Source organism: Lontra canadensis, unplaced genomic scaffold (assembly GCF_010015895.1).
Source record: "Lontra canadensis isolate GAN:19392208 unplaced genomic scaffold, GSC_riverotter_1.0 scaffold61, whole genome shotgun sequence".
Lineage (NCBI taxonomy): Eukaryota > Metazoa > Chordata > Mammalia > Carnivora > Mustelidae > Lontra > Lontra canadensis.
In genome coordinates this window covers 8,120,480-8,139,796 of record NW_022631055.1, presented here as the reverse complement: position 1 = coordinate 8,139,796, position 19,317 = coordinate 8,120,480, and the positions used below count along the sequence as shown (strand labels likewise).

The 19,317-nt window shown below is 39.3% G+C and overlaps 1 protein-coding gene across 1 annotated transcript in view; it reads left to right on the top strand.

The window, feature by feature from the left end:
* The window catches only part of MSH2 (mutS homolog 2), a 77,168-nt gene that overhangs the window by 31,146 nt on the left and 26,705 nt on the right, over positions 1 to 19,317 (top strand). Inside the window, exons 7-8 of the mRNA XM_032877848.1 lie at positions 1,691 to 1,890; positions 15,323 to 15,432. Coding sequence (XP_032733739.1) covers positions 1,691 to 1,890; positions 15,323 to 15,432 — 310 coding nt within the window. The remainder of the gene's footprint in view (positions 1 to 1,690; positions 1,891 to 15,322; positions 15,433 to 19,317) is intronic.

Genomic DNA, 19,317 nt, shown 5'->3' with positions numbered 1-19,317 from the left:
TTGAATGCTCTACCAACTGAGACAGCCAGGCGCCCCCACCCTACCTTTGATTACTAAAATTTACTTTTCAGTTATGTGTGTGTGTGTGTTACTGCCATAACATATACAGTGTAGCTTTTCACACTGCAAGTTGTGACCCAGTAATAGGTTATGAAATTAGTCTAGTGGGTGAAAACTAGCATTTTTTTGATAAGTTAAATATGCGAGAAAAATAACAGTACAGGGGCGCCTGGGTGGCTCAGTGGGTTAAAGCCTCTTCCTTCGGCTCTGGTCATGATCCCAGGGTCCTGGGATTGAGCCCCATATCGGGCTTTCTGCTCAGCAGGGAGCCTGCTTCCCCCTCTCTCTCTGCCTGCCTCTCTGCTTACTTGTAATCTCTTTCTCTGTCAAATAAATAAAATCTTAAAAAAAAAAAACCAGTACATTACTTATAGTAAGAGTAATAAGTATTGTTTGTGAAGCCTATTTTAGTTATATATTGTAGGGAAGGAAAATCTTTTTTCCTACTACCCTCAGGTTCCCTGGCTGGGGCCCTGTGAATTAGAGACTGACAAAAGACAGATTAGTAAGAGAAAAACAAACTGAAGTTTATGCTTATACATGGGAGCACTCAGAGATGAGTAACTCCAGGGTTGATGAGAAGAATTTGGGCATATATAGCATCTTAGCAAAGGATTAATAGATTTTCAGAGACAAGACAAAGGACAAGGATTTTGAGTTCCTAGGGCTGCAAATTATGGGGAGCTAATGGTAGATAAAGGCTAAAATTTGTTGTGTAGATAACTCTGGTCCCATTTCCAGGCTGATAAGGGTCCAGAGTTGTGGTTAACTTTTGTCCTTTCTGGTAAAGAGAGAAGGGAGAGGACATCTGTAAGTTTATATCCTGCTTTTGGGCAAATAGGGAAAAGGCAGAGGGCTTTTTCTTTTTGCTTCTTAATTGTTGTCACCTCAGCTCTAAAGTGGCAAGTTTTGAGGTGTTGTATTATGCCTCCTACAATATCTATATGCATGTGCTGTCATGATGTAAAAACATTTTTTTTTTCCCCGCATTCTCCCCACTCCAAAACATTTCTTTCTGTGAGTTACAAGGAAGAAAATGGAAAGCTGTGGATTCCAATTAAATGCAAAAAGACAGTATGAGCTACATGCTTTATAGGTCTTGGAACAGGCCAAGATTTTATATATTGACTTTAGGGAAGCAATAAACATTTCAGTTTTTTAATTAGAAATTTTTGGCTTTGTACTGTCATAAGGTAATTTTAGAATGCATTCTGAAAATTTATAAGGCCTTCTTATAAAATAAGTATTAGATTTGGCAACATTCTTGAATTGTAATTGTTTTATTGAAGATCATTGTTTACATGTGCACTAATGTGTCAGTAACAACAGTGTCTCAATAAAATTCTTCGGTTTAAGAAAAGGCAATTTGATGAAAGGCAAATGAAATTGGGTATGTATTAGTATCTTCTGATATTATTTAATGTTAGTTTGGTTATTAACTAATCAGAAACTGCTTTCATCACAGTATTTGGAGCTTTTCATCCTCTCTAAGAAGCTTACATCTCAGGATAGATTCAGGCTTCCTGAGTGGAATTTTTTAGTTCATTTTGTTGATTCTTATGCACCTAGTAGACAGATGTTAATATTACACTGAAATATTTAAGATTAATTCCAATGCAATTTATTTCAGACTGAATTTAGTGGAGGCTTTTGTAGAAGATGCAGAATTGAGGCAGAGTTTACAAGAAGATTTACTTCGTCGATTCCCAGATCTTAACCGACTTGCCAAGAAATTTCAGAGACAAGCAGCAAACTTACAAGATTGTTACCGACTGTATCAGGGTATAAATCAACTCCCTAATGTTATTCGGGCTCTGGAAAAATATGAAGGTAACAATGATTTTGTTTTTGTTTTCCTTCACTCTCAATATACTTAGCAAATGTGCTGTCCTTCTGAAGTTGGGTTTGTATTGACCTATAGCTATGTTGCAGAAGTCGGAATCATGAGACAACATTGCATTTTTGCTTTTTAGTAGTGAATATAGGGGTAACTAGATAATTGCGTTAGCAGTGGCAGTTGAACAGGGTTCAATTGCTAAAGACTCGCAGGACCCAAAACGACATTGCTTTTAAATCTATAATTTATTAAAGGAGAAAGGTACAGTCTAGCAGCAACACCAAAGGGAGTATAATGCATCACAGCCAAAGTCTCACAGCAGGGGGCCAGGGAGGTCAGGGGTCACTAGCTCCTATTGTTCTTCCTTTTTTTAAGATTTTATTTGAGAGAGAGGGAGAGAGCAATGGAGACCATAGGGGGGGAGAGGAAGAAGCAGGGTCTCTGCTGAGCAAGGAGGTCATGTGGGGCTCCAGCCTAGGACTTTGAGATCACAGCCCGAGCTGAAGGCAGCTGCTTAACCAGCCTAGCCACGCAGGTGCCCTAAGACAGGGTTTTGGTGATCGAACAGTTGACATCAAAGTGAAGTTACCGGAGTAAAGTATGAAAAGTCACATAGTAGTCAATATGGTATTGGTGGGTAAAATCAGCTTTCTTTTACAAGCGTTGTTTTTAATTTTGTGAACGTAAGTACTAAATTATTTGTTGCAGAAAGTTATATGAAATTATATGTCTAATACATAAAGCATTTTAAGTTTCAGAGTTAAAAATCACCATCCCTTAGAACTGTTAAACCTTTCAGTATTATGAGAAAGCTTTTTCTGCAGACAGACTTAAAAAACTCAACTCTATGATTACAGGATATAAATAAGCATAGATTTAATTTTATGGTAGCCTTTTCACTTAATTATCTAGCAAAGCATGAAAGATACCTTAAGCACTTACCTTCAGTACCAGTGTATAAAGAGTATTCCCATTCTAGTAGCCAAGGCTCCTCTTTAGACTGATGACACTTAAAAGCCCTTGCATTTTTGTTCCACCAAAGTGGAATTAAAGAAAATGGGTCTTACCCTATGCCCACAGTTCTTTAGTGTGGCTTAGGTTGCCATTTACCCTCCCTGTGCTTCAGTTTCCTCATCCAATAAAAGAAGATCTTTTACTCTGGTGCTTTTCTGATTCCATGTGCCTCTGGCTCCATTCCAGCAAGGTCAACTGGGAGCACAAGGGGACTGACCGGTAGCAAGGCTATAATAATCCGATTTCCATGGAGATAGGCTTTTTAAACAATTAATTCACCCTTATCCTCGTATATCAGCTGTTTTGAACCTTTTCTCTCCTACATCTCTTCCTTTCTATGGGAAAAAAAAATCTTTGTTCTGTGTCCTCTTTTTCACTTTCTGTTCCCACCCAAGTTTCTGAAAGCCTACATTTCCATCTTCCATTTGCTCAGCTTGCCTTGCCTTAGCAATTTGCTAAGTTACTTATTGCTGCTGAATCCAGCAAGCTGGTCTAGTCATTATCTTATCAGCCTTCACTGCTGAGTTTGACTGTTTTTTTCTTTCCAGGTTTATTGAGCTATAACTAACATACAACATAGTGTAAGTTTAGGTGTGCAACATGATTTGAAATATGTATGTATTGTGAAATAATTACAATTAGCTCAGTTAACATCTGTGACCTCACATAGTTTTTTTTCTCGGTGTTGAACTTTTTTTTTTTTTTTTTTTAAGATTTTTGTTCATTTGACAGAGCACAAGCAGGGGGAGTGGCAGGCAGAGAGTGGGAGAAGCAGGCTCTCTGCAGATCAGGGAGCCCAATGTGGTGCTCAGTCCCAGGACCCTGGGATCATGACCTGAGCCAAAGGCAGATGTTTAACTGACTAAACTACCCAGGTGCCCCTTGTGTTGAGAGCTTTTAAGATCTAATCTCTTAGAGATTTCAAGTATTATATAATGCAGTATTTTTAAACTATAAGTCACCATGCTGTATGTTATTATATCCTTAGAACTTAAATCTTATAACTGGAAGTTTGTACCTTTTGAAGACCGTCTCCCATTTCCCCATCCCCAGCTGCTGGGAAACACCATTCTTGTGTATTTCTGTGAGATTAATATTATTAGATTCCATATATAAGTGAGATGATAAGTGACTTTCTCTGCCTGATTTATTTCACTTAGCGTAATGCCCTCAGGGTCCACCATGTTGTATAAATGGCAGGATTTCCTTTTTTTTTTTTTAATGGCGGAATAATCCATTGTATATATGCACCACACTGAGCCACCCAAGTGCCCCAATGCTGGGACTTCTGCATGCGTTCTAAGAAGCTTCTTGACATTTTATACAAGATTTTGCATATTTGTATTTTTTCTGGAAAGAGATCTGTAGCTTTCATCAGATATTCAAAAGCATTTGTAAAACTCCCCTCCCCACAAGAGAAAGGATAAAAAATACTGCTGTGCACATTCTTTGGGGAATCTTTCTCATTCCCTGAAATAAGCACAGAAGCTAGGAATTGAGCTTAAGAGTAGCTTGGCTGTCCTCCTCCTGCATATGTGTGGGTGGCTCAGTGTACTCCAGAGTTTTGCAATGGGTCAATGATTTCCTACTTTGGGGGGTTACACTTAAGTTATATATACCTGTAAGAGAACATAACATTTATCTAAATCAAAAGCTTCACATTATCAGAAAAATTATCACATTATCACAAACATTCACAAATGATGTTTGCTTTATGATACTTGAAGTCACCCAGCCTAGAGAATATTAGAAAAGGAAGACTGTTCCAGGTGTTGTGGTGCTAAGAGCTATGTTCTTTTCTCTTTCTCTCTCTTTTTTAAATGATTTTATTTGTCTCTTTATGAGAGAGAGTCCAAGTAGTGGGAGTGGCAGGGAGAAGGAGAAACAGGCTCCCTACTGAGCAAGGAGCCTCCTATGGGACTCAATCCCAGGACCCTGGGATCATGACCTGAGCTGAAGGCAGATGCTTAACCTACTAAGCCACCCAGGCACCCCTCTTTTCATTCTATAAGAAACTTTGGATGGGGCACCTGGGCGGCTCAGTCAGTTAAGTGTCTGCCTTTGGCTTAGGTCATGATCCCATGATTCTGGGATGAAGCCCCTTGTAGGGCTCCCTGCTCAGTGGGGAGTCTGCTTCTGCCCCTCCCCTGCTGTGCTTTCTCTCTCTCTCTCTCTCTCGCTCACCTTATCTCTGTGAAATAAATAAAAATCTAAAAAAAAAAAAAAAAAAAAACACTGGAGATGCCAGGTGTGCCCTAGTCATTAGGAACCTAACTAATCTGAATTTTTCTTAAAAACAACAGAATGGAGCCTCCTGGCTGGCACAGTCAGTGGAGCATGCGACTCTTGATTTCAGGGTTGGGAGTTTGAGCCTCATGTTGGGTGCAAAAAAAAAAAAAGGCAGGCATGGCATTTTGCTGAGTTCCGAGTAGCTCTTTAGCCTACTGATTGATTGCATGGAGAAAGCCAAAACTGAGGCTAACTTCTGGGGAAAATAAACCAAATGCACTGTCCTTAGAGACTTTTTATTTATTACTTATTTAAGAGAGAGAGAGAGAGAGAAGGCACAAGCAACAGGGAGGGGCAGAGGGAGAAGGAGAAGTAGACTCCCCACCGGGCAGGGAGCCTGATGCGGGGCTCAGTCCCAGGACCCTGAGATCATGACCTGAGCGGAAGGCAGGTGCTTAACCCACTGAGTCACCCAGGTGCCCATGCATTTTCCTTAAAAGTAGAATCATAGGGCGCCTGGGTGGCTCAGTGGGTTAAAGCCTCTGCCTTCAGCTCGGGTCATGATCCCAGGATCCTGTGATCGAGCCCCGCATCGGGCTCTCTGCTAGGCGGGGAGCCTGCTTCCTCCTCTCTCTCTGCCTGCTTCTCTGCCTGCGTGTGATCTCTGTCTGTCAAATAAATAAATAAAAATCTTAAAAAAAAAAAAAAAAGTAGAATCATAATATAAGAAAATTCTTTCTATGGGCATCTGGGTGGCTCAGTGGGTTAAGTGTCCAACTCTTGGTTTTTGGCTCAGGTCATGATCTCAGGGTCATGAGATCAAACTCTAAGCCATCTATGAAGTGCTGTGTGTGGAGCCTATTTGAGATTGTGTCCCTCTGCCCAAGCCCATCCCCATGTGCTCTCCTTTTTAGTATATTAGTATATTGCTAGAAGTTGAGTATGTTCTCCTGCTTTGTTGTTGGCTTTTATTTAAGTCTAGGTTTAAAGTTATTTTAACATTATTCCCGAAAAAAATAAAAGTTCAGAGACAGCAGGGGGCAGCAACAGTCTAGAAAGCCGACTTGCATCCAGTGCTAGTAACTCTACTCTGAATCATCTTTCTCCTCTAAGAAATAGTTTTTTGAAAAGTATACTTGGTTTCTATTATTCCTTGTAGCTTTTAAAATTAAAACGTTGAGGCAAAACCTAAAATAATGGTGTTGTGCATTTAGGGAAATCTCTGATAGTGCTAAAAACAACTCTAAATATCTAGATTATTTTATTGATAAATTTTATTCTAACAGCCATCACACTGAGGCGCATAACTTTTTCTCTTCCCATATCCAATTAATCATGTTTCTGTTTAATTACTTCTTAAAAAACTCGTATTTGCTCCTTTCCTATGGTTTGTGCATCCTACTCAGTGAACCCATAGTAATGTTTCCCATCTGATTGTGTCATTTCTTCCCTTTCAGTTCAGAACACAGTAATTGCTTCCTCTGACCTGTAGGACCAGAGGGGTCTGGTCTGAATTTTAAGAGCAAGTAATTATTTACTGACAAATTTCTTTAACAAGAAGGTTGTGCTCATTTACAGTTCTAGTCACAGGGTTGTTTTGTTTGTTTATTTTTTGAGATTTTATCCATTCATTTGATACAAGAGCACAAGGAGGGGGAGCAGCAGGCAGCGCAAGAGGAAGAAGCAGACTCCCTGCTGAGTAGGGAGCCAATGTGGGGCTCCATCCCAGGATCCTGGGATCATGACCTGAGCCGAAGTCAGATACTTACCTGACTGAGCCACCCAGCTCCCCTCCAGTCATAAGATTAATAAGAAAATTTCTTTATACGCTCACAAGCACTATTTGCTTTTTATTGTGGTGGTTAATTAGTATGTTTTAGTGGTTAGTATATCTTGTTGGAAATGTTTAGTGGGAGCTGGGTGTAAGATCATTTGGATGGAAGGACAGATACAGTCCAAGATGCAGTCTGTTGGTCCAAGAATATATACCAAAAGAAAAAGAATTAGAAAATTGGTATAAGTGATGGGTGAGAGAAAGTAAAAATAATTTTATGAAATTGGGACAGTAAAGGAAAACTCAGTTTATTCCTGTCTTTTCCTCCTGTGAGTCTTTCTCCTGTGTCTCTCCTTTGTTGTCACACAGAGCCCTGTGCTTCGATCTCTAGGTGTGTGGAACTTTTCCCTCCATACAAATGTTTTGAGACACCAGCTGGGTATCCTGAAGTGTAACTTAGCTCTGACGTTATCTACCTGGAGATTGTACCACGTCCCACAGGTTAAGGGCATAGTTCCACAAGTTACCTGTTACAAACTGAGGTTGTCACCTGTTATTTTGACCCAACTGGCTATAGATTGAAGGTTCCTTGGATGTGATTAATTTGCTAGAGCAGCTCACAGAAGTCAGGGAAACAAATTCACCAGTTTCATTAAAGGATACAGATGAACAGCCAGATGAAGAGATACATAGGACCAGGTCTGGGAGGGGCAGGAGATACTGTCCTTGGTTTGGGTTTTGTTTGCTCAACTTGGAACCTCTCTGAACTCCCTGTTGCTGAGATTTTATGGGGCTTCCTCAGGCATGCTCAATTGTTAACTCCATTTCTAGTCCCTCTCCTGTCCCTGGAGAATGAAGGGGTAGAGCAAAAGTTCTAGAAGTCACCCCTTTTATTTTAGGTAAACTCTGCCCCAATGTTGGGCCCAAATTCATAGCCCCGTGATCAAGAGTTGCTTGCTTTACTGATAGCCAGGCAAGAGCCCTTAGAAATCAGCCTTTTTGAATAAGAGATGCTCCTAGTGTTCTTAATACTTAGGAAATTACAAGGGTTTATAGGAGTTCTGTGCCTGTGTGATGAGTATATTTTCTGTTATCTCACAGGGACTGCTAGCACAAATGTAAAATGATACTCAAATCTCAGTAGAATCCAAAGAAAAAATCATTGTAGGAAAGAAAAGTACTATTTTGTCAAAATGACAATAGTAATAAAGGAAAATGAGGGGTGGTGTCAGAGAAAGTACTGCTTGCAAGTGGGGGAACTGAGACAACTGGCTGTGCTTAACAAAAGGGATGACATGGCTGGAGAAACAGACAAGAGAGGATGAGTGAAGGAAGTGGCGGGGGCCATGAGGAAGCACGAGAGGCCCATACTGCAGAGTGGCTGACAGGGAAAGAAGAGTAGAGATGGCCTTGTGCCCAGGGTCATCATTCAGAGTGGTTTAATTACTTAGCCATTTTGCCATGATTCACCTGCACTTCTACTTCTCTTGCTTCTTCGTTTAATTTGGGAATTTGTTGGCTCCAGCCTCATATTTGTGTGAACACTTAAACTTTCATTAGGAGTATCTTACCCTCATCTTTTCCACTTACCTGGACTTTTATTATTTTTTTTTAAATTTTTTAAAAGATTTTATTTATTTATTTGAGAGAGAGTGAGCATGAGCAGGGGGAAGGGGAGAAGGAGAAGGAGACTCCCGCTGAGCAGGGAGCCTGATATGGGGCTCAGTCCCAGGACTCAGGGACCATGACTGGAGCCGAAGGTAGACGCCTCACTGACTGAGCCACCCAGGTGCCCCTGACCTGGACTTTTAAATACATATCATAAATACATTAAAGGGGTCAGGTGAAGTTTAATAGTGCTTAGTCAGTCTTCAAGATTGAAATTAATAATACAAAGAATTTATGTAAAATTAGTCAAGGAAATGTAGACATAGAATATATGTTTAAATCTTTGTTAATTGAAACTGATGTCTTTTTATTACCATTTACCAAAATACTTAATAGAATAAAATGTTAATGCCAACTGTGTAATTAATTTAGACTTCAGGTTGATTTTCATAGTCATGGACTGTTTGAACATTCTGATGTAGGAGACTTGTGACTAGTGCCAGGCCTCGACTCTGAGGTTAGTGTCAGTGGGGCATGGCTAAGGAGGCACTTCTGTCTGTTCTCCAGAACTAGACTAGAGTTTGTTTTGATTTTAGTGTTACTTGCTCATCTAACTTAATTAGCAGTCACATAGTGGTTTTTTTTTTTTTTTTTTTTAATATCAGTATAGTTGACACACAATGATACAGTTTCAAGGATACAATATAGTAACTCAGCAACTCTGTTTGCTGTTAGGCTGTGCTCCCAAGTAGAGCCACAATCTTTCACCCTGAACCCTATGACAGTACCGTTGACTAGATTCCCTACACTGTACGTTTCATCCCTGTGACTTGCGCATTCTGTAACTGGACACCTGTATCTCCTGCTCCCCTTTACCCATCTCCCCACTTTCCACCCCTCTGGCAACCATCAGTTTGTTCTCAGTATTTATGGGTCTTTTTCTGCTTTTTGCTTGTTTATTCTTTTGTTTTTTAGATTCCATATATGAGTGAAATCATGATACTTGTTTTTCTCAGTCTGACTTATTTCAGTTAGCATAATACCCTCTCAATCCATCCATGTTGTCACAAATAGCAGGATCAATGACTGAATGATATAATCAGTGTGTATGTGTATGTGTATATACCACCTCTTCTTTACTCATTCATCTGTCAGTGGACACATAGGTTGCTTCCATATCTTGGTTATTGTAAATAATGCAGTAAATGGAGAGGTACATGTATCTTTTTCAAATTAGTATTTTTGTTTTCTTTGGGTAAAAAATACCCAGTAGTGGAATTACTGGATCATGTAGTATTTCTGTTTTTAATTTTTTGAGGAGTCTCCATACTGTTTTCCATAGTGGCTGCACCAGTTTACATTCTCACCAACAGAGTGTAAAGGTTCCTTTTCCTCCATATCCTCACTAACATTCGTTATTTCTTGTGTTATTTATTCTAGCCATTTATTGGGTGTAAGGTGATATTTCACTGTGGTTTTGATTTGCATTTCCCTGATGATTAATGATAGTGAGCATTTTTTCATGTGTCTCGTTGGCCATTTCTATGTCTTCTTTGTAAAAGTGTCTATTTAGGTCCTCTGCCCATTTTTTTTTTTTTTAAAGATTTTATTTATTTATTTGACAGAGAGAGATCACAAGTAGGCAGAGAGGCAGAGAGAGAGGAGGAAGCAGGCTCCCTGCTGGGCAGAGAGCCTGAATGCGGGACTCGATCCCAGGACACTGGGATCACAACCTGAGCCGAAGGCAGCGGCTTAACCCACTGAGCCACCCAGGTGCCCCCCTCTGCCCATTTTTTAAAAATTACTTTTATTAACATAAAATGTATTATTTGCCCCAGGAGTACAGGTCTGTGAATCATCAGGCTTACACATTTCATAGCACTCACCATAGTACATACCCTCCCCAATGTCCATAACCCAACCACCTTCTCCCTACTTCCCCACCCCCCCAGCAACCCTCAGTTTGTTTTGTGAGATTAAGAGTCTCTTAATGGTTTGTCTCCCTCCCAATCCCATCTTGTTTCATTTTTTCCTTCCCTACCCCCAACGACGCCCCGCACTGCCTCTCAAATTCCTTATATCAGAGAGATCATATGATAATTGTCTTTCTCTGATGACTTATTTCGGTCAGTATAATACCCTCTAGTTGCATCCGCGTTGTTGCAAATGGCAAGATTTCATTTCTTTTGACGCTCTGCCCTTTTTTTTTAAATTAACATACAATGTATTATTATCCCCAGGGGTACAGGTCTGTGAATCACCAGGTTTACATACTTCACAGCACTCACCATAGCACATACCGTCCCCAATGTCCATAACCCCACCACACTCTCCCGACCCCCCTCCTCCCGGCAACCCTGTTTGTTTTGTGAGATTGAGAGTCTCTTATGGTTTGTCTCCTTCCCAATCCCGTCTTGTTTCATTTATTCTTTTCCTACCCCCCAAACCCCCCCACATTGCATCTCCACTTCCTCATTTCAGGGAGATCATATGATAGTTGTCTTTCTCTGATGATTTATTTCGCTAAGCGTAATACCCTCTAGTTCCATCCACATCGTCACAAATGCTCTGCCCATTTTTAATCAGAGTTTTTGTTTTTTTGGTCTTGAGTTGTAGAGGTTCTTATTATATATTTTAGATATTAACCTCTTAATGGTAACATTACTTGCAAATATCTTCACCCTTCGTTAGGTTGCCTTTTTTTTTTTTTTTTTTTTTTTTTTGAGAGAGAGAGAGAGAATGAAAAAATATGGGGGGTGGAGGGTCAGAGGGAGAAGCAGACTCCCTGCTGAGCAGGGAGCCGATAATGGGACTTGATTGGGACTCCAGGATCATGACCTCAGCCGAAGGCAGTCACTTCACCAACTGAGCCACCCAGGCTCCCGCCATTTTGTTTTGTTGATGGTTTCCTTCACTTGAAAGCTTTTTATTTTGGTATAGTCCCAGTTGACTTTCTCTTTTGTTTCCCTTGCCTTAGGAGACATGGCTAGAAAAAAGTTGCTACAGCCAATGTCAAAGAAATTACTGCCTATGTTTTCTTCTAGGAGTTTTATGGTTTCATGTTTCACAGTTAGGTCTTTAATCCATTTCAAGTTTATTTTTGTGTATGCTGTCAGCAATTTCGAGAAGTTATATATCTTTTAGTGCTTGGCAGTGAATGGCATTCCTACAGAAATTTTAATTATTTGATTACTTGGACATTTCATATTTTGACGCCCCTAAGAAGCTAACAGTTATTTCCTTGTGTCATATTTGGTATGCTTGCTACGTGAGCGTTGTGTGTATCAAAACCAATGACCAGTGATTGCTTCACCAGTCCCGTGATTTCTTCCTTCAATAAGTCATTCATTCAACAGCTAGTTCATTTGTTCTGGGCATTGTTCTAGGAGGTACAACAGTAGATGTGACAGATAATGTCCCTGTTTTTATGGAGGGTCAGCAATACTGGAAGGATAGGGGGAGACAGACAATAAACATCGGTGAACAAGACTTTCAAGTAGTGATAAGTACAGTATATGTAAGTGATAAGTACATATATTGATATGATAGAGTGACTTGGCTGGGGCCAGGGAGACACTCGAACTGTTGGTCAGGGATGGTCTTTCTGGAATCGCTGTCTGAGTTCCACAGCTTGAATGATGATAAGGAGCCAGCTGTTTAAGATCTGGGGGGAGGCTAGTGGAACCAGCTAGCCCAAGTGCTTAAGGCTTGACTTGTTGAAGGAGCAAGGGAAGGCTAGAGTGATCAAGCACAGAGATAGAGAATAAGGGCCATGTTAGGAATAGAGACCAGAGAGGTAAGGCCTGTTTGAGGTTTTTAACTTTCTGTGTGCTGTGGACCCTAAAAAGCCTATGAACCCCTCTTCAGAATAGTGTTTTTAAATGCATAAAATAATACAGACTCGTAGAGGCAGCCAAGTATATTGAAACACACTTACCAAAATATAAAATAAACTTGATAAATACATCCTCTTTATTAATGCATTAAATAACATGATTCTGAGTAAAGTTCTACTAAGGTCTTAAGTTTCAAACTAATAATGAGTTTAAATGATACTTAAAATCATCTCCAAAACTGTAATATGATATGAAAATATATCTGGGATTTTGTTCGATGACATAGATGTAGGTACTGGGAATACCACTGTGGTTTATTGCACACATTAATAATGGAAGGAGATGTCACATTCTGGTTAGAGGTTAGAGAAAATGAAGGTAGAATTTGTTTCTTTTCTGTGTTTATGTAGTACTTTGAATTTAAGGGTCTGTAGTCCTTGTGTGAAGACACTAGTAAAGACTGTGTAGGGCTTTCTAGGCTGTGATAACTAGTGAAAAAATGGAGTTTATAAAAAACCAGTTGGTGTCCCTCACTTGATGAATGGATAAATAAAATGTGCTGTATCTGTATAATGCAATATATTCATCAATAAAAGGGAATGGAGTACTGATGCATGGTGCCACAAGGATGAACCTTGAAAACATTATGCTAAGTAAAAAAAGGCAGTCACAGTATCATATTATCCGTTTACGTGGAATATGCGAATAGGCAAATCTATAATACAGAGAGTGGGTTATAGGTTGCCTGGACTTGGAGGAGTGGCAGAAGGTTGGAGGGTAATGGTAAGTTACTGCTGATGGGTACAGGGTTCCCTTTGTGGTGGTTGTTTCACAAATCTGTCAATAAATTAAAAACCATTGGATTGTACACTTTAAAATGGAGAGTTGTTTGGTATGTGAATTACATCTCTATTATTTTTAATTTAAAAAACCATAACCATTTGGGGGGAAAAACCCAGTTGGATATTGGCAGCTGGGGCTCAGTACAAATGATAGGTAGGGGAAGGAACTCTAGATTTTAGTGAGAGTTTGCAGGATAAGGAGTAGGTGAACTCAGAAGGGGCCTATTAACTCTGAGGATGACAGGTTTTGAAGGTTGTACAGGTATTTCTGTAATAATACCACGTGTTTATTCTTAGCAAACTTAACTTTCTTCAATGTTGTATGCTGGAAAACATAACAGCACTTACAGAAAAAAAAAAGGAGAGTTTAGGTAGACCTCAAAATACATGAAAATTTTGAAATAATTACTAGCAAAAGCATTAACACATTTTTTTTTTAAAGATTTTATTTATTTATTTGAGAGCGAGACAGTGAGAGAGAGCATGAGCGAGGAGAAGGTCAGAGGGAGAAGCAGACTCCCCATGGAGCTGGGAGCCCGATGTGGGACTCGATCCTGGGACTCCGGGATCATGACCTGAGCTGAAGGGAGTCGTCCAACCAACTGAGCCACCCAGGCGTCCCGCATTAACACATTTTAATAGAACAGTAGACTGCATACATTTCCATTGCTTTGTACCTAGCATGAGCATCAGGTGATTCTTTGCATGCAGCCTTAAACTTGGGTTCTTGTTCCTCCTTTGAGATGCCTTGTTAGGCTGTTTGCTTCTAAAAAAAGGTCAGTTTCATGAAAGTTAAACATCTGAACCAGGGTACAGAATTTAGTTTAAAAAAAAAAAATTCTTTTAAACACCAGCAGATGTTTTTGTTCTTTCATCTATACTCTGCTTTTCTTGGTATCTTAGCATAGTGGTAAGTACACTGGCCATTGGGCCAATTACTCCGAGTTCTTCGTATATGGCTAAGTTTACTCTGAAAGCTTGCCCTTGATCACTTAAAAACATTAGTGGGCTAGGAAAAAATTATTTGTGAACCAGAGCCACCTCCTCACCTTGCTTCCATCATTCTCCTATTTACCAATAATGTATGAGCTAGTTAATTCAGAATAAAGAACCAGGCGTTGAAGCACAACAGACACTATGTGGGCAAAGTGTTGTTTAGAGACTGTCTAAATAATGTTTCACACATATGTACTATTTTCTAAATATGTGTAGATGCTGTTGTGATTAATAAAAGATGAATTCTTGCAGTAATATTGCTGACTTCATAGTAGCTTTTCATCGTTTTCTCAATCAAGAGCTATTGCTATTTCTAGAAAAGATAAGAAACTCTTGCTTTGGAGCAAAATGCAGTAGGCTAGAGATCACTTGCAGAATTCTTGTAAAAGAGTTTATTGGAGGTCAGAAAAAAAAAAATCCTTGCAATGTAACCAGTAACAATACATGGTAACCATAGCTGAGCTCCTGTTAATTGTCAAGCATATTATATTAAGTGTTAGTGTAGAGTTATCTCATTTATTCCTCTTCGGGGTCACTGTTGTCTTTACTCCTGTTGACAAGGGAAAGGGGCTCAGAGTAACGTGCTCCAGATCACAGAGCCAGTAGGTAGCAGAGTTGGGGTTGGCACCCAGGTCTGTACCTCATGCCTTTCACACTATAGACTCTGTTGCTTCACTTACTCGTTCTCATATAATTCCGCAGCATGTGCTCTTAAATAACATCAAGTAAAGTGCCAGTGTAAATACTTGGCTTGATTTAACCTCTGTTAATTCGAACACTGTATTATTAGTGGAAATTAGGGATAGGGTAAGTTAGAGGCATTTTATTTTAATGACTTTGACTTTGGGTTATTAAATCTGCAGAGAAATACAGTTCATTTAGTTGTAATTAATTTCATGTTTCTGCAACTCTAGTGCTCCTTATGAAGGAGATTACAGACAGGCAGGGGAGGCAGTGTTTTATTAGGAAGCATTGCGTGCCAGACGATCTCCCTTCCTATTAAACACGTTTCAATTAAAATACAGGAGTAAATAGTAACTTTGGAGACCGGCTGCACTTTTTTTTGGATCAAATGCTGTTTGTTATCTGAGATGAATTTTATTTACTATTTTTTGCTCTCTTTTAGGAAAACACCAGAGTTTATTGTTGGCCATTTTTGTCACTCCTCTTATTGATCTTCGTTCTGATTTCTCCAAATTTCAGGAAATGATAGAAACAACTTTAGATATGGATCAGGTATGTAATCTACTCTTGAATTCAAGCAGCAAAGTATTTTTGAAATGAGTGTCAGAAAACTTATCAGTTGTTTTTTTTTTTTCTTTAGTATTTGATTTTGGTATTTTTGTGAGGTACCTTTGAGACCATAGACGTAAGATTAAGTGATGGGACCAGTTTGTTGCTTTTTTAAAAATAACAGTTGTTTTAGTGGATGAATAAAGATTAATAGGAAATGACTGGCCTGGTTAAAGGAAATCTCACAAGTAAAAGATTCCACATATGCAAGCTGAGTTCTGTTTTAATTTCAAAAGAGAAGGAAAATTGTAGTCACTGGAAAAGAGACAAAGATAAAGGTAAATGTGGAACACATGAGAATGCAACTTCTCCTTTATTTTTCATGTAGGAAAGTCTTTGGGGGAAGAGGTTAGAATATGTGTGTATTTCCTAAAAAGTTGCTGATATAACTAAAAAGTTAACCATTCTCTAAATACTGTTCAGTTCCAAATTTCTTGTTAGGTGAGAAGAGCATTTAGGGTGTAAGAAGCGATCTGTATCCTCAGGTTTTTAACAATGTTAAGCAGTAATTTTATATATAAATACAAAATGGGAATAGTTTCTGAAATAGCTAAAAATATCCTTGTATGAAAGTTAATTTGAAAGTGAAGTTTATGGAATGGTAAATTTTACTGTCAGGGGTTTGTTTATAGAACAAATTTAATATGGGACCATTAAATGTAATGTTTTTCAATTTTGTGACTTTAAAAATAATATCTTTAAAATTTTCTACACTAAATTTTCTGTCAAAAATGATCATGCAGAAAATATGGGCTCTCACATTATTTGTATTAAGGTAATAGTTTGGTTTGCTAATTGTTAGATTCTTTGCATTCTTAATAACTGGATTTGAGTTAGTTTGCCCTATGGTACGTCGATTTATTTTGGTTTCACTGGATTGTTACCCCAGGGTTAAAACAGTTAACCCTCATTTATTGTGTGCTCTTTGGATTTAGAAGTCCATGCATATGTATATGTAAGTATAGATCCTGTACTCTTCTGGTACTGTTTTGTCAGTGATAGCTCCAAGCAGCCAAAAAACTTGCACTGTTCAACCCTCATTTGGGAAAACTTGCATTTTAGGTATTGTTACCTCTGTCGTGTTGCTATTAATGGAATGATTTTAGGTATACAACTTTCAGATAAGTGGGGGGGCAGAAATGATGCTCACAGTCATGTGATACTGGAACCACCACTGCCATCAGGAGCTGAGGATGTGATGTTACCTGTGATGAGGCAGAGTTGGATATTTATAAATGGTCTTTATTTTTTCACGTTTTTATTTATTTATTTGGGGGGAAGGGACAAGCACACTCTTCACCGAGGACCTTGAGCTGAAACCAGGAGGCAGATGCTTAACTGACTGAGCTACCCAGATGCTTCTGTAAACATTCTTTAAGTGAAAGCATGTAAAGGTATAGTTCTTGGTAGTTAATAAAAACTGTCTAAAATAGGGAGGTGGGAAGGTAAGAATCAGAGCGGTGCATTGTCTCCACAGCTTAACTTTCCTGAAATGCTGCAGTTGATTTTGCCTTTTGTGGCCAACTTTATTCTTCTAAAAGTTGCCATGCTTTAATATTGTGGGTCTCAAATATAAACATGTATCAGAACCACCTGGTGGGCTTGCTAAAACAGATTGCTGAGCTCCATCCCTAGAGTGAGAATCATTCAGTCTGGGGTGAGGCTAGAGAATTTGCATTTCTCACATGTACCCAGATGCTGCTGCTTGTCTGGCAACCACACTTTGAGAATTTATAAAATAAATTACTCCTAATAAATTACTCCTAATAAATTAGAAATGCAATCATTTTTCAAAGTGAGAATGAGCTTGTGATTTCTTTTTACCAATTTGCAGGCTGCTGCAAGTGCTGCGGTCTTGGGCAGTCACTGGGCATTATCTGGCCAGAAGTTGGTGTGTATAAATTGAGAATGTTGAAGAGTTTCTTAAAATTTATAGCCCCGTCCTGGGATCAAGTCCCACATCGGGCTCTCTGCTCGACAGGGAGCCTGCTTCCTCCTCTTTCTCTCTGCCTGCCTCTCTGCCTACTTGGCGATCTTTGTCTGTCAAATGGATAAATAGAATTTTTTTTTTTTTAAAGATTTTATTTATTTTTGACAGAGAGAGACACAGCGAGATAGGGGACAGAAGCAAGGCGAGTGGGAGAGGGAGAAGCAGGCCTCCCGCTGAGCAAGGAGCCTGATGTGGGGCTCTGTCCCAGGACCCTGGGATCATGACCTGAGCTGAAGGCAGACACTTAATGACTGAGCCACCCAGGCGCCCCGATAAATAGAATCTTTAAAAAAAAAAAAAAAATTTATAGCCCCTGTGTAAATGTACAGATCTTCTGTTGAAGACTCCATGCATCTGCCTTTTTATCTGGGTCATCACATTCATAGCCTGCCCAATAGATGCAGAGACCCTGCCTAATAGGACCTCTCTTCTCCCTCTCCTGCTCTGGGACATTAAAAGCTGTCCTCTGCAGTAAGCAGATTGTTTGCATTATACCTAAGATATTAGCCACTACTATGATAATTACAAAAAGTAGCAGGATGATAAAAGGTTGGATACTTTCGCTTCATATTATGCATTTTGATTTACTCCTTCCCCACCTTCTGGCCTGCCTTCCCTCCTGTCCTGCTGTATTTTGACCGCATACATCCAGCCCTTGGGATACATACTGACTGCAGATAAGCCAAAATGATGATGTACCAAAATGCCAGAATTTAATCTTTAAAGTGTTTTCTTTATTTGAAGCTTTTCTGCTTGTAAAGGTTAACACCTATTATTGGTACAAGTGAAACAAAATGATAACGAAGAAGTCTAGAGGCAAAAGTTGACCATTTTTCCCTCTTCAGATGAACAATGTTGGCAGTCTGGTCTGCTTCCTCCAGCTCCATTATACTAACTTTCCTTATTGTGGGTTAAGATTTTTTACTTTGATCTGAAATACTTGACACATATCTGTTAAACTAAACTATACTGTGACTGTAAAATAGTAGTGTTAATTCTCAACGCTATAGAATTAGAGTGTTGTAAGATTTTGTGTCTGGGAAGAGTGGATTTTAGGAAGGCAGGCAGTGCAATTATATGGTTATAGACTGGAAAAGAAGAGGTTATTTGTCCTAATTTCATTGCTGTCACTTAAAATTTTAACAAACTTTGATTTCTTTCATTCCTTTTTTTTTTTAAGATTTTATTTATTTATTTGACAGAGATCACAAGTAGGCAGAGAGGCAGGCAGAGAGAGAGAGGGAAGCAGGCTCCCTGCTGAGCAGAGAGCCCAGTGCTGGGGCTCGATCCCAGGACCCTGGGATCATGACCTGAGCCGAAGGCAGAGGCTTTAACCCACTGAGCCACCCAGGCGCCCCAAACCTTGATTTCTTAATCTGAAAGTAGAACATTAAGTTCTTTGTAGGGGAAGAAAAACTTTTTTTCTGTCCTCTTCTGTTCATTGTTTGGAGCTCTGCTAATTAAACTGATAGATTAGCAAGAGGACAGATTTTTTGAGTTCACAGAAAAATGTGACTCAAGAGGCTGTTAGAATTTGGGGCTTATATACTGTTGCTTGGGGAATAGGAGAGGAGGAAAAAGAGCACTTAGGGGAAAACAAATGACTTTTAGGAGTGATTTATGATAATTTTGACTTCCTTGGTTGTGAAACTCCCTGAGAAAGGATTTACAACAATAGTTCTTTGGGGAGTTTCTGCGTTTAGGGAGATAGAGTTCAAAAACAAAGTCTATTCTCGGATGCTTTCATCTTGGAGTAATTTTTATGCCACTATGACATATTCTGGACCCCTCATCAACATTAACTACTGTGTCAATAAGATATGACTTGTGGATCCCAC